The sequence below is a fragment of the Schistocerca gregaria genome, chromosome 7, assembly GCF_023897955.1.
Source record: "Schistocerca gregaria isolate iqSchGreg1 chromosome 7, iqSchGreg1.2, whole genome shotgun sequence".
Lineage (NCBI taxonomy): Eukaryota > Metazoa > Arthropoda > Insecta > Orthoptera > Acrididae > Schistocerca > Schistocerca gregaria.
The window spans coordinates 434476286-434491136 of NC_064926.1; the positions used below are offsets into that span (position 1 = coordinate 434476286).

At 38.1% G+C, this 14851-nt stretch overlaps 1 protein-coding gene across 1 annotated transcript in view; it reads right to left on the reverse strand.

The window, feature by feature from the left end:
* LOC126281712 (O-acyltransferase like protein-like) overlaps window positions 1-14851 on the reverse strand; it is a 253122-nt gene that overhangs the window by 79787 nt on the left and 158484 nt on the right. The window contains exon 6 of the mRNA XM_049980887.1: window positions 5302-5501. Coding sequence (XP_049836844.1) covers window positions 5302-5501 — 200 coding nt within the window. The remainder of the gene's footprint in view (window positions 1-5301; window positions 5502-14851) is intronic.

Sequence of the window (14851 nt, forward strand, 5' to 3'; positions counted from 1 at the left end):
TGTGGGTGCATTGGTGGAATAGAAGACTGTGTGCTAGAGTGGTGGCAGGGAAGGGTATAGGTAGGTGAACAGTGACTAATGAAGGTTGAAGCCAAGAGAGTTATGGGAATGTAGGATAATATATTGCAGGAGAGTTCCCAACTGCACGGTTCAGAAAAGCTGTTGTTGGTAGGAAGGATCCAGAGGGTATAGGCTATGAAGCAGTCACTGAAATGAAGAACACTGTGTTGGGCAGTGTGCTTAGCAACTGGCTGGTCCACCTGTTTCTTGGCCACAGTTTGTTAGTATTCATTCATGTGGACAGACAGCTTGTTGATTGTCAAGCCCATGTAGAACACATCATGGTGGTTGCAGCTTAGCTTGTAGATCATGTCAGTGGTTTCACAAGCAGTCCTGTCTTTGATGGAATAGGTTACACTTGTGACATGACTGGTTAGGAGAAGGTGGTGGTGGATGGATGTATGGGACAAGTCATGCTTCTAGGTCTGCGACAGGGATATGAGTTAAACTTACATCCTTAAAAATAACTGCAATTGACCACCTAAAAGCTGATCCCAACCTTATAATCCTACGTGCTGACAAAGGCTCGATCACTGTTGTTTTGAACCACAAGGATTATCTGGCAGAAGGACTCCACCAGCTGTCAGATTCATCCTGCCACAGTGACCCCATTCCACAAATCCAGCAGGATTTCCAGTCTCTTCTCAAATCCTTAGGCCCATTCCAGAACCTCTTCCCAGATTCTCTCTCTCTCTCTCTCTCTCTCTCTCTCTCTCTCTCTCTCTCTCTCTCTCTCTCTCTCTCCTCTCTCTCCCCCTCCCCCCCCTCCCCTCACCCCTACCACTGCCAACAGTCCTGCCTTTAACATTATTCCTGAAATCCATAAACCCAACTACTCAGCATGCCCCTTTGTGGCCAGTTATCGTTCCCCCACTGAGAGAATCTCTGTTCTTGTAGAACAACACCTTCAGCCTATTACCCACAACCTACCATTCTATATAAAAGACAGAAGCCATTGCCTCCACAAGTTCTCCACATTTCCTTTCCCATACGGTGTCCTGCTCATCACTATTGATGCCATCTCCATTTGCACTAACATCCCTAATGCCCATGGCCTTGCTGCTATTGAACACTACCTCTCCTAAGATCCCTTGATGGATTGCAAACCTACAATCTTATTCCTGGTCACCACGACCAACTATATCGTCACCCACAATTACGGCTCCTTTGAAAGTATCACCTAAAAACAAATCCAAGATATAGCAATAAACACTCACATGGCTTCATCCTTTGCCAACCTATTTATGGGCCATTAGAGAAACCCTTCATAACACCCATAATCCCAAACCCCTCACCTGGTTCTGATTCACTGATGACATCTTTCTGATCTGGATTGAGGGTGATGACACCCTACCCACATTCCTCCAGAACTCAACATCATCTCCCCATTCACTTTACCTTGTCATCCTCATCCCAAAAAGCCACCTACCTCAATGATGACCTCCACCTCAAAGATGGCTACATCAGTACCTCCATCCGTATTGAACCTCCCAAACACTAGCAATAGCTACACTTCAAGAGCTGCCATGCATTCCACACCAAGAGGTCCCTTCCACACAGTGTAGCCACCCATGACCATCACATCTGTAGTGATGAGCAGTTCCTCTCAAAATACACTAAGAACCTCACTGAGGCCTTCACAGACCATAATTAACCACCCAACCCTGTACAGAAACAGATTTCCCATGCCTTACTCTCCAGTCATCTGTTACCTCCCAAAGTCTCACCATCCAGTCAAAGAGGAACATTTCCCTCATGTCTTAGTACCATACAGGACTGGAGCAACTGAAATACTTTCTCTGCCAGGTTTTAGACAACCTCTCATCATGTCCTAAAATGAGGAATATACGACCCACTATCCTTCCCACCCCTTCCACAAAGGTATTTGAGTCTGTACTGAACCTACATAATATCCTTCTCCATCCATATTCAAGGCCTGCTCCCAACACCTTGACTCATGGCTCATATTCCTGTAATAGATCTAGATGCAAAGACTGTGGCATACATCCTCCCACCACCACCATCTACTTCAGTCCAGTCACAAGCATCACCTGTCCCAACAAATTCAGGGCTACCTGTGAAACCACTCATGTGTCCTACAAGCTTAACTGCAACCCCTGTGCTGTGTTCTACATAGGCATGACAAGCACCAAGCTGTCTGTCTCAGGGTGTATACTTGGACAAGGGAAAAAAATTCCCCAATTTTTCCCAGATCTCCCGGTTAAAAATACACTTTCTCCTGGGTGAAAATACACTTTTCCTGTGTTAAGCGACAGTACACTTTCCCTCAGAACTGTAAAACTTATGAATCATTTGAATGGTTATGGTTTTATACAGTGGCTTAGGATTTCCCAGCACTTTAGAAAACAAAACTCATAGGAAAAAAAAACACATTTTGGAAAGTTATTTGATGTGCAACAATATGTACGCTGAAAATTTTCATATTACAAAAGTATAAATTCACATTCCACCAAACACCACATGTTACTCTCTGAAGCATTGAAATCAGTGGAGACTTCAATCAGCCAACTATTAACTGGGAAAAACATAATTCTGTTAGTGGTGGGCATGATAAGACATCCTGTTAAACTTCACTTAATGCTATCTCTGAAAACTATCTAGAACAGATAGTTAGGAACACCACTCATGTTGGAAATATCTTGAATTTAATGGCAACAAACGGGCCTGACCTCTTTGAGGATGTCTACATTGAAACTGGCATCAGTGACCATGACACAGTTGTGAGAACAATGATTACCAAAGTACAGAGGACAACTAAACAAAGCAGAAAGATATATCTATGTTCAGTACACTAGATAAAAAAAAAACTGTAATGTCATATCTCTTTGAGAAACTTGAAACTTTCAGCACAGACCAAGAGCATGGAAAGGAACTATGGCTCAAATTTAAAAGAATAGTTGACCATGCACTGGATAGATATGTATCTCATAGAAAGTTCATAATGGAAGAAACCTGCCATGGTATACAGTCACTTCAAAGAAACTTCTAAAGAAACAGAGAATACTGCATAGTAGGTTAAAACAAAGTGCAGTCATGTAGATAGAGGTATGCTGAATGAAATGTGTTTGGCTGTCAAGAAAGCAATGTGTGTTGCCTTCAGTGACTGCCATAGCAGAATATTGTCAAATGACATTTCACAAAATTCAAATAAATTCTGGTCATATTTAAACACTGTTTGAGGCACCAAAGTTAGTGACTAGTCCCTAGTGCATGAGGCAAGAACTGAAATTCAGAGTAGCAAAGCAAAAGCTGAAATTCTTAACTCCATTTCCTAACGTTCCTTTACAAAGCAAAACCCAGGAGGATTACCCCAATTTAATCCTTGTATCACTGAAAAGTTGAATGAAATAATTATTAGTGTCAGGGGTTTTTAGAAACAGCTGAAATTGTTAAAACTGAACAAAGCTCCAGATCCTGATGGAGTCCCTGTCAGATTCTATACTGAATTCATGGCTGGTTAGCCCCTCTTCTCACTATAATTTATTGTAGATCCCTCAATCAAAAAACCTTGCCCAGTTGTTGGAAAAAGATACAGGTCACACACATCTACAAGAAGGGTAGTAGAAGTGATCCACAATACTACCATCCAGTATACTTGACATTGATTTACTTTATAATCTTAGAACATAATTTGAGCTCAAACATAATGAAGTATTTTGAACAGAATTACCACCTCAAATGCCAACCTGCATGGTTTCTGAGAACATTGATCATGTAAAACCCAACTCACACTTTTCTCACATGACATACTGAAAGCTTTGGATCAAGGCAACCAAGTAGATACAGTGTTTCTTTATTTCCTAAAAGGATTTGACTCAGTACTCATCTACACTTATTATCAAAAGTACAATCATGTGGGATATCAAGTGAAATTTTTGACTGGGCTGAGGACTTTTAGTTAGGGAGAACACAGTATGTTACCTTGGATGAAGAGTCATCATCAGATGTAGAAGTACCTTCGAGTGCACCTGAGGGAATTGTGTTGGGATTATTCCTGTTCATGTTGTATATTAGTGACCTTGCAGACAATATTAATAGTAGAATCCGGATTTTTGCAGATGATGCAGTAATCTATAATGAAGTACTATCTGAGAGCAGTTACATAACTATTCCGTCAGATTCTGATAAGATTTCAACATGCTACAGAGACTATCATCGTGCTCAAACTGTTCAAAAATGTAAAATTTTGCACTTCAAAAACTAAAAAAATGTAGTAGTCTATGACTATAATATCAGTGAGCCACTGTTCAAAACGGCCAACTCATACAGATACCTGAGTGTAACACTTTGTAGGATATGGAATGGAATGATCATATACATTCAGTCACGGATAAAGCAGGTAATAGAGTTTGGGTTATTGGTAAAATACTGGGGAAGTGTAATCAATCCACAAAAGAGATTGTTTACAAATCACTCAAGTGGCACATCAAAGAACATTGGTCAAGTGTGGGGGACCCATATCAGATAGGACAAACAGGGGATGTTGAACATATACAGAGAAGGGCAGCATGAATGGTCATAGGTTTGTTTAATCTGTGGGAGAGTGTCACATAGATTCTGAAGGAACTGAGACTCTTGAAGACAGACTTAAACTATTCCAAGAAAGTCTATTAACAAAGTTTCAAGAACTGGATTTAAATGATTACTCTAGGGGTATACTACAACCCCCTATGTATTGCTTACACAGTGATCATGAAGATAATATTAGAATATTTATAGTGTGCACAGAGGCAATCAATCATTCTTCCTGTTCTCCATACATGAATGGCAGAGGAAGAAACCCTAACATCTAGTATAATGGGACATTCCCTCTGCCATGCTGCTCACAGTGGTTTGCACAGTATTTTTGTAGATGTATATGTAGAAGTTCCAAACACACTGCCTGAAGAGAAAGCTCTACCTAATTCTGGTTAACAGTTGTAGACAAGAGTAGAACTACATGGTCACAAATATTGTGAAACCCTCCAGTTTGTTGAAACAAAAAGCAAAACACACGTACTACCCCCGTAAGTAATCATAAATGGATGCCTATGTTCCAATAAATTAAGATTCGGTGTTGACTCTTCTTAATGCTTTATGAGGTCATATATTTTAGCATCCATCATGTTTTGAAGACTTTCTCTCACTTATTACTTTTAAGTTAGTTGTCTTAAGATCAGATATAATTATACTACCAAATGTAGCTCACATTCATAATAGTCATAATTACAAGTTCCATACCTCAAGGAGAATAACTTTATTGACCCATGGTTCCTGTGACATCTGGAGAATTTTATGGGTCATAATAACCCACAGAGCACTGAAAGCACGGATACCATCAATGCATGCAATGGAACTATTTGTGCGATGATTGTTCCAGAGATTCTTCCAGCTGCTACACAATGACATTCCTTTTGCTAAGTTAGCTAGTGAGTTAGATGCTGCAATAAAATCAGATCATTAAGTTTTACTAAGGTATTGTATTCTACAAAGAGAGAATACTGCAGAGAAATGTATAAAGGAGACATACCAAATATGGATTAATTTTAAAAAATAACAGTGCAAAACACAATCTTTTCAATGATGCTAAGGGATGTGAATTAATTGACCCATGATGTACATTTCATGGAATGCAGATAGGGTATAAATTGAAATATAGTTGACATACAAGTAAGAGGCATTGGAAGTTTTACTATGTGTGATGAAGTCAGGTTTTAATTAAAGGTGTGGAAAAAGAAGCTGAGAGGATTAATATTTGGGTTTTGTTAGCAGTGTTGTCATTAGAGCCAGAACAGAAGCTCACTGGAGAAGGTGGAAAAGAAAATCAAATGAATCCCATTTGAAGGGAACAGTGTGGCATGAGGGAAACTAAAAATCTTAATCAAATGGGTAAAGGAAGATTCAAAAATTGTTTCTTATGGATTTGAGTCTACTGTCTTAAGCAGCCTCTCACTTCGGTGATACATGAAGCAGAGACAAATAAGAGAGTATATGGAAATTACTACTTTTCAAACTATCTCTCTTCTTTCTTTTGATAGTGCCTTTGTCCTGCATTCGGCACAGGGTCGGCATGGTTAATGCGGATTTGGTGCGGTTAATTTTTAAGGGGTGGCCGGATGCCCTTCCTGCCGCCATTCAAACTATCTCTCTTATTCTTGTTTAACCAGATACACATAGATAGAGTGAAAGCTAGTAATGTTACTAAGCTGTTCTGTGTTTCTAACAAATCAGTTCTTTTTTATTTTATTTTATTATTTAACACATTAGAATATGATATGATCTGTCAACAAACAGTAGCTTATTGTCAGTGTTACATTCTGGATTCCAAACAATTCACATAGTACATAGTCGTAATTTAATTACTTACATGTCCCACTGAACATATTAGTGATAAACATTGTGAATTGCATCATACCAACTGACAAAAGCTTACACACACTTCCTAAAATATACTTGTATGGTTACATGCTGACCGCTTACAGGTTTGTCTTTGACATCTGTTTCTGTGGGCAGATTGTTCAAGAGTTTTTTAGTGTGTAAAAAGTTCTGTGGGGTTCAGTTATTTTGAGAAAGCTTTTGACTCAGGTTCTACAAAATCTGCACCTTTCAGAAACATGATATTGATTCACCCTATGTTAACAGGGAAAGTGTACAAATAAATCAATCCATCTAGAAGTAGTCTGACAGTACCCTTTCCATGGATAGTAAGCTCAGGTGGAGAATGGCAGAACAGGAGTAGAATTCTTAGGGAAATTATAGCCATGAAACTAGTATTTTAAGCCAAGTGCAGAGCTCAGCAGTATTACTTGTGATTTATGGTCTCTTGAGAATGATCTTGGAACAGAAGACTGTATAAGAGTAGTACAAGTTTCAGGCAATAGTTTACATTGCAGCCCCAATCATACAACTGAAGATGTTATCAGCAACAATAATCAGAGTATAAAGTCTTGTTTATTTTTGACAAAATCAATTCTGATTGTGTCGTAAAAAAGTGACTGTGCCAAAAATAAGCAGAACTTTGTAATAAGTCAATCACCACCCCTTAAACGTAATATCATATTTCCCAAAATAAACAGAATGTTCCTCACACTAATACAATATTGTGTCACTCTTCAAGCATGTAAAGACTCTTGGGTGAAGTGTTCTGTAGAACATGTTAATTCATAAGTTTGAAAATCACTTGAAGAGGGGGACATGTGGGCGTGACTTATGCATCACTCCTCATTTGGTTGCATCACATATGGCATGATTAGCAGCTGAATACTTCTGGTAAAATGTGACTTGAATGTGTAATTATTAGAAGTATTCTTCGTGACCAAAGTAGTGTTTCCCCTATCCCACTGAATTTCAATGTGTATCCCAGGCTAAAAATGCTCCAATAGACAGGGCTAAGTATTATAGTTACAACTAAATGTTACTGACCAAACAAAATACTGTAGCTTGGATGAAGCCATCAATATTATAGAATAATCACTTAATATCTTCTATTAGAACACTAAAAGTATCATTAATAGGAAGGAGAACTTCTCACATAGAGTAAAATGAAGGGATACGTGGAATATCAGCAAATGTGTTGTACTTACCAAAACAATACATGGAAAGCACTCAAATGAAACAGATGGAACCTTGATGGGTAGAGCTAATATTTTATTACTGTATAACCAATGAGAGGATAGTGAGAGAGGCTAAATACAAAAAAAAATAATGCTGAGAGTACGTCTGCAGCCCTACAGATTAAGGGAAAACGTCTTGAAAAAGCTCTTTGGACACTGGATCAAAACAGTGAATTAGGAAACACATAAGCCAGTAGTAATGACAGTTTACATGCCAACATCATGAAATGTCTTTAATTTCAAACAGTAACTTGTGACAGATACTATACAGACCAGCACTGTTCCTGGGGACTTTAATATTGATTTTCTGTCACAGTACTAATTCAAGACTCCTAAAATTGTTGCTGTCTAGCTTTCAATTGTTTGCTGCACTAAAATTTCCTACAAGAACCAAAGACTTGTGGCAAAAGGCAATGCCAATCTGTTTTTGGACTCAATTAAAAATGAAAGTGAACAGAGCCAACTATGAGAAATTCATAAACCCAGATATTACAGTAACTTCTGGTAGGAAATGAGAACTTTGCTTAATTCAGAGGACACGTTGCAATCAAAAGTCAATCCTTCATTATCACAAGTATTGTCAGATCCTCCAGTATGCTATTTAAGAAAGGAAAACAAAAACAAAACAAAAAAACCTCCAATAATTAAGAAAAAAATTGAACATTACAAAATAAAAAACAATTAACTGCATCAAAGGAAAACTTGATTGAGAAAAATGATAAATTATGAACATGTAACATGTCAGCCTCAGTTGCAAATAAATACCAAAGTTTACCCAGGTTTCAGCCAAAATAATTTGGCGTTCTTCAGAATAGAGTACCGGTGCAGCTTTCGCGGCCTACCAACCTCGTCCGCGCAGTGGGGCCTGCTGTTTCTCTTCAGCCCAAGTAATGTAGATTACGACTAGTTACTATGGTGCTACAGTTTTATACCTGACATGGCCAAACTTTGGCATGCAGTAGTTTAGTGTCACTCGCTTCTGAGGAAGGCCAAATTATTTTGGTTGAAACCTGGGTAAAGTTTGGTTTCTATTTGCTACTGAAGCTGACGTGTTACATGTTCAGTTATCACAGTTGCTGATAGGGCTGCACAATGTTAAAAATTCTTAGATAAATTACGAGACAGAATTGTGGGCCACTACTAACTTTCAAGAGGGTAAATTTGTAGTATTGCTGACAGACACGCATAAAGGTAAAAGTGTCGCACTATCTAGCTTTAGGAAACAGTTCCTTCACTGTCACATCTCATTACAGGTGGGTATCTCTTATCCTAGGGTGTGACAGACCTACTCTTCCTCTGCAGCCCCCCCCCCCCCCACCTCCCCCTTTATATCTATCTGTGTTAGCTCTGACCACTAAATAATATGTCACTTTCACTTTTGCATGTGTCTATGGGTGGCACTACTCCTAAGGGGCATGCTGACCAGCAATTTTGGCTCATAATTTATTAAACAACAAACATAAACAATGACTTATCAAATTGTGTTCATAGTAAAAAGCTGTCACAGAAGTCATAACTTGGAAATTGTTGCTCACCAGATTCAATGTGTGCAGCGAAATTTACATTCGCTAATGAACTACCACATTCAGGCGCATCAGATTCATTTCAGCTGACAATGCTCACACCACTAACACATATTAATTTCAATAATACAATCCCTAAGGGTATTACAGAATTAATATGTTAGTAAAAAGCAGTAATGCTAATGGCTATGTGGTATTCCTACCACCGTATTGAAACCTTAGGCTGACTTGATAAGAATTCCTTTTAGTTTCATTTGTAGTCAACCAGTGACTCAGGGATTATTTTCTTATAGTTGTAAATATGCATCAATAACAACTTTCTATAAAACTGTAAATAAACAAACCAACTCAAATTACAGTCCCATTCCGCTCATGATCTTTCCAAAAAAAAATTGTGGAAGTAGCCTATGACTGGAAACTGACTCATTTTTCTGAGCAGCATTTGTTAACTGCCTCTCAGTTTAGATTTTGTACAAGATTCTCCACAGAGGAAGCAATGCACAACTTCACAAATTTATTCCTGGCAGAGGTAAATAAGAAAAATTATCCTATTGAATGGTATGGCATTACTAATCTCCTCTCTGCTTGTGTCTAGTCTTACCTTCCCAACACAAAACCGAGGATCACATTGACAGGCTGTGTCACAGCAATGAAATTATCCTTACAATAGAAGAGCATAGTCCTTAGTTTCCCTGCAAGGATAAATGCTGGGTCCACTTTTATTCTTAACATACACAAATGATACCCCAATAACTTTACTGGACAGTTCAAAAACTGTAATGTTCACTGCTCACACAATGATCAAGAATTCAAAATCAACTTTACCAGACACAGCTCACATGATAGTTCAAGAGGCCTACAATTGGTTCATAAGAAACAGTTAAGTCTTAATCTCCCAAAGACTCAAATTATGCAGTTTTAAATAAGTAAAAACCACTTGCTAGCATAAAATTGGGATATATATTGTCATAAACTGAATGAAACACTTGGTGTAAAATTCCTTGTGGTCCAACTAGATAAGTTAAAATGAAGTCAAGACATAATTGAAATAATGAATGAGCACAATTTAGAATGTTTTGCATTTATAAGTCCTCATTTTGTTTACCTTAAAATAAAAATGTTGGCTTATTTTACACCTTTTCACTTCCTGTTATCATACAGAATTAACTTTCCATACCCAAGGCCTTTGGTTCTGTAGCTCAAAAATTCTACTAGTGAGATTAAAATATTAAAGCATCCACCTTGCACAGAAATACAACTGAAGGCCTTATTCAAAGTGAAGACATATTAAATATGGAGAGCTGGAAGTTTTGATACATGATCTACTCCTTTTCTAGATCTATGTTGAAGGCACTAAAGATATTGTTGGGGCTCAAACACATCCATACCGGACACTGCCATGAAAATAACAAAAACAATTTACAACTGGTTCAAAGACAGCAGCTTAACTTTTAGTTTTACAAAACTCATATTATTCAATTTGAAACAATTTAAAATGACTTAGAGGTATGAGAAAGAGAGGAATAAGAAAATACTAAAAGGAACTTCGCAAATGAAATTTTTTGATGAATAATAGAATGAAACACCATTTACACATGGATAAATTAGCCAGAAAGCTTAGTTCTGCCTGGTTTGCACTTATAAATCTCTCTTACAACATTGACTTGTAGATAGGTAGTTAGAATAGTTTTCATACTTTCATTTAGTACTGTTAGCTGTTGTAGGGTCCTGGCAGTCTAGCTGTAAAGCACATGCCTGGAAATCAAGAGGTCACAGGATCCAGTCCCAGTTGAACAGCAGAAATTTTTAGATTCCCCTTAATATATTAATATGTTAATTATTTGATGACCCATGGACAATAATTATAACCTCTTGCTGTTATATGGAATGAGTGATTCTACAATTATGGCACCTGTATCTTCTCAGCAGAAAATATGTTAACATGCTGACCATTAGCTCTATTTTTTTTTTTTAGAGGTACATACATTAAGTTATACTTAACTCTGTTAACTGATTCAGAAATTATTCTATGGTAGGAGAAGGAGTTGACAAGCAGATGTGATTTCACTTAATTTTAAGATAATGAAGAATTTCAGAAAGTAACAAAAGAAAATACAAATACAAAAACAATTATATTTGTAGTAACAAATGAACTGCAGAGGAAAAAAACACTGAGTAACAGATTCAATGCATAAAGCACGATTCTCTACACTGTGTACATATCACACTGCAGAAGATACAAGAGAAAGCAGGTGAGAAAGGAAAGCAATCTATGAGTGCATCATCGAAAAAGGAACCTATTGTTTTAAAAGAAAATTACTAAGTAACAAACCTATAATGGTTATTGCCCTTGGCAGCTATGGCAGAAATCGTGCTGGAAATTTTAAAAATCCAACTTCAGGTACATATATAAATGAAGGAAAGGTAGTACCAGGTGCCATTTAGTGTAATTTTACAAATATATAGTGCCTGCATAAGCTGACAAATAAAGACTTTGCAGGTATTTTGGAAGGGACTAAAAATGTTGCAAAAAAATGAAGCTAACATTGCACTTATTTCTCTGCAAAATGCCTGGTCAACCTTACAAAATACAAATATGGCTGCAGTTGGAATACCAAACTGGCACAAATGCCTGAATAGTCATGTGTAAATCAAAAAATCCAATCCACAAACAGAAAACTAAAAAATTTAGTGAAAGGCTTTCACAATGTCAGTTTCGTTAATACACCTAATAACAAAGTTATATCCAGCACAAGGATTACACCTGAAAGCAACTAGCAAAGAACTAATGGCCACAAGGAGTCACAAGTCATTGAAATTGAACAGGAAAGTGTACAAAACATAAATATAACTGAAGTGGAAAGATGCTACAGAAGATAAAGTGTCTCTGAAAACAGTTACTGACACGACTCCCACATGAAGAACAACAGAATCCTTAAAAGCAAATAACGTATCTTTAGATAATACAATTACTTAAGTAAAATTCGTACCCAAGAGGACAGAGCAAAAGCTCAAAGGGGTATTAAATAAAAATAATATAGCAGTAAGTGTAGTGCAAAAGGAGACACCTTATAAGCAGACAGGTCAAGTTGCAGAAAGGAACTCAAGCTCAGGCAGTAGGAATATCAATAAGCAGTGTATGGTTCTCAACCCAAAGAAATAAATCACTACCAAGTAGCCAGAATTTTTAGTGAGATCAGAGACCATTTCACAAGAGAAAGCACTTAACAAAGTGACCCAGCAATCAGAAGAACAGGTTTGTGACAATCAGAACACATATTGTCACAGTGTACTAGATTCAAAAACATTAACTAAGCCTACAACTTCATGTACACGGTCAAATATCTCCTAGAGGAATACAGACACAGGAAAACTACTTACTTTTCTTCAAAGTAACACATGTTACATGAGAAATAAGCTTTTATAATTAGGACATTTATGTAACATTCAGTACATTGATATTATAGGTTATATGAGCACTGGTTAACCTAATATCAAGTAAATATATTTGTTCCCTAAGGGTATGCTGTTGTAGACACAATGTGTAAAAAACAGAGAAAGAATTTTGGAATGTCGGGACTGGAACTTTTGTCAAAGGAGGAGTAACATTTTCCAAAATTGGTTTATCTACATATTGTTCAAAACTGAATGATGAGTATACCTTGTAAAACTAGATAAAGAAATTATAGTTTTAGATAGTCTCTACAAGTTCCAGATGGCCAGATGGAGATGTAACCTTGTTAACTGAAAAATGTGGGTTAACAGAGAAAAAACCTTCAGGAATAAGTAAAGAATTGTTTTATGTGGTGATTTTAACATAAAAATGACAAACACAGAGAGACAAGTCACAAGGACACTACTGAATGTGCTAAGATCATTGGACCTATATCGTACATAAAACTGTGCCACATGGAAGGATGCCTGCGTAAACAATATTGTAGTGAATTTCCATAGGGAAGAATTTATAGTTAGACTTGCAGGAGAAGGTCTGACAGATCATGGGCCTTTGCTCTTCATACTGGATAAGAGGCAGCCAATTAAAATCAAAGAACCTAAAGTGGTACTGATAAGAGGGCAGAAGAGTACATGAGATTGTTTACTGAGGAACTAGGTAGGGCATGCTGGGACTTCATATATAATTGTCAATCAAGGAGAAGGGGAGCCAAAATGGCCTTTGATAACTTTTTTGAGAAGTATACAGATTTGTGGTATTCTGGTTCACCAGTAACGAAAATTTGGTCTCCAAGTGCACCAAAAAAAAAGATTGAACTGGTTTGCTGAAGAACTTTCATAAATCAAAGAAAACAAGCTTATACTGTAGTAGATGCATAGGCACACCTCTACCAAAAGCGCCAAACAGAGTGTGGAAAACTAACTCACATCAAAAAAAGTTTTGCAACACCTTGGTTCCGAGAGTTCCAGAACCTGTACAGAAAATTGGAACAGAGATCAAGAACATCATTTCTGTCCTTTTTATTTTTCATGGAAACCACACACTGCATGTTGTACCACCATACAGTGAGACATGCAGAGGTGGTGGTCCATATTGCTGTACACACCGGTACCTCTAATACCCAGTAGCATATCGTCTGGCATTGATGAATGCCTGTATTCATCATGGCATACTATCCCCAATTTCAGCAAGGTACTGTTGGTCCAGATTGTCCCACTCCTCAACAGCGATTCAACATAGATACCTCAGAGTGGTTGGTGGGTCACATTGTCCATAAACAGCCTTTTTCAATCTATCCCAGGCAATAGGGTTCATGTCTGGAGAACATGCTGGCCATTCTAGTCAAGTGATGTCATTATCACAAAGGAAGTCATTCATGAAATGTGCACGATGGAGGTGCAAACTGTCATCCATGAAGACAAATGCTTCATCAATAAACTGCCGATATGGTTGTACTGTCGGTTGGAGCATAGCATTCATATATTGTACAGTGATTATGGTGCCTTCAATGACCACCAGCAGCATACGTTGGTCCCACATAATGCCACCCCAAAACAGCAGGGAACCTCCACCAGAACTTGCTGGACAGTATGTCTAAGGCATTCAGCCTGACCAGGTTGCCTCCAAACACATCTCCGACAATTATCTGGTTGAAGGCATATGCGACATTCATCAGTGAAGAGAATGTGATGCCAATCCTGAGTGGTCCATTTGGCATGTTGTTGGGCCCATCTGTACTGTGCTGCATGGTGTCATGGTTGCAAAGATGGACCTCGCCATGGACATCGGGAGTGCAGTTGCACATCATGCAGCCTATTGCACACAGTTTGAGTCACAAGATGATGTCCTGTGGCTGCACAAAAAGCATTATTCAACATGGTGGCGTTGCTGTCAGGGTTCCTCTGAGCCATAATCCGTAGGTAGTGGTCATCCACTGCAGTAGTAGCCCTTGGGCAGCCTGAGCGAGGCTTGTCATCAACAGTTCCTGTCTCTCTGTATCTCCTCCACATCCGAACAATAATGCTTTGGTTCACTCCAAGATGCCTGGACACTTCCCTTTCTGAGAGCCCTCCCTGGCACAAAGTAACAATGCAAACATGATTGAACTGTGGTACTGACCGTCTAGGCATGGATGAACTACAGACAATACTAGCCGTGTACTTCCTTCCTGATGGAATGACTGGAACTAATCGGCTATCAGG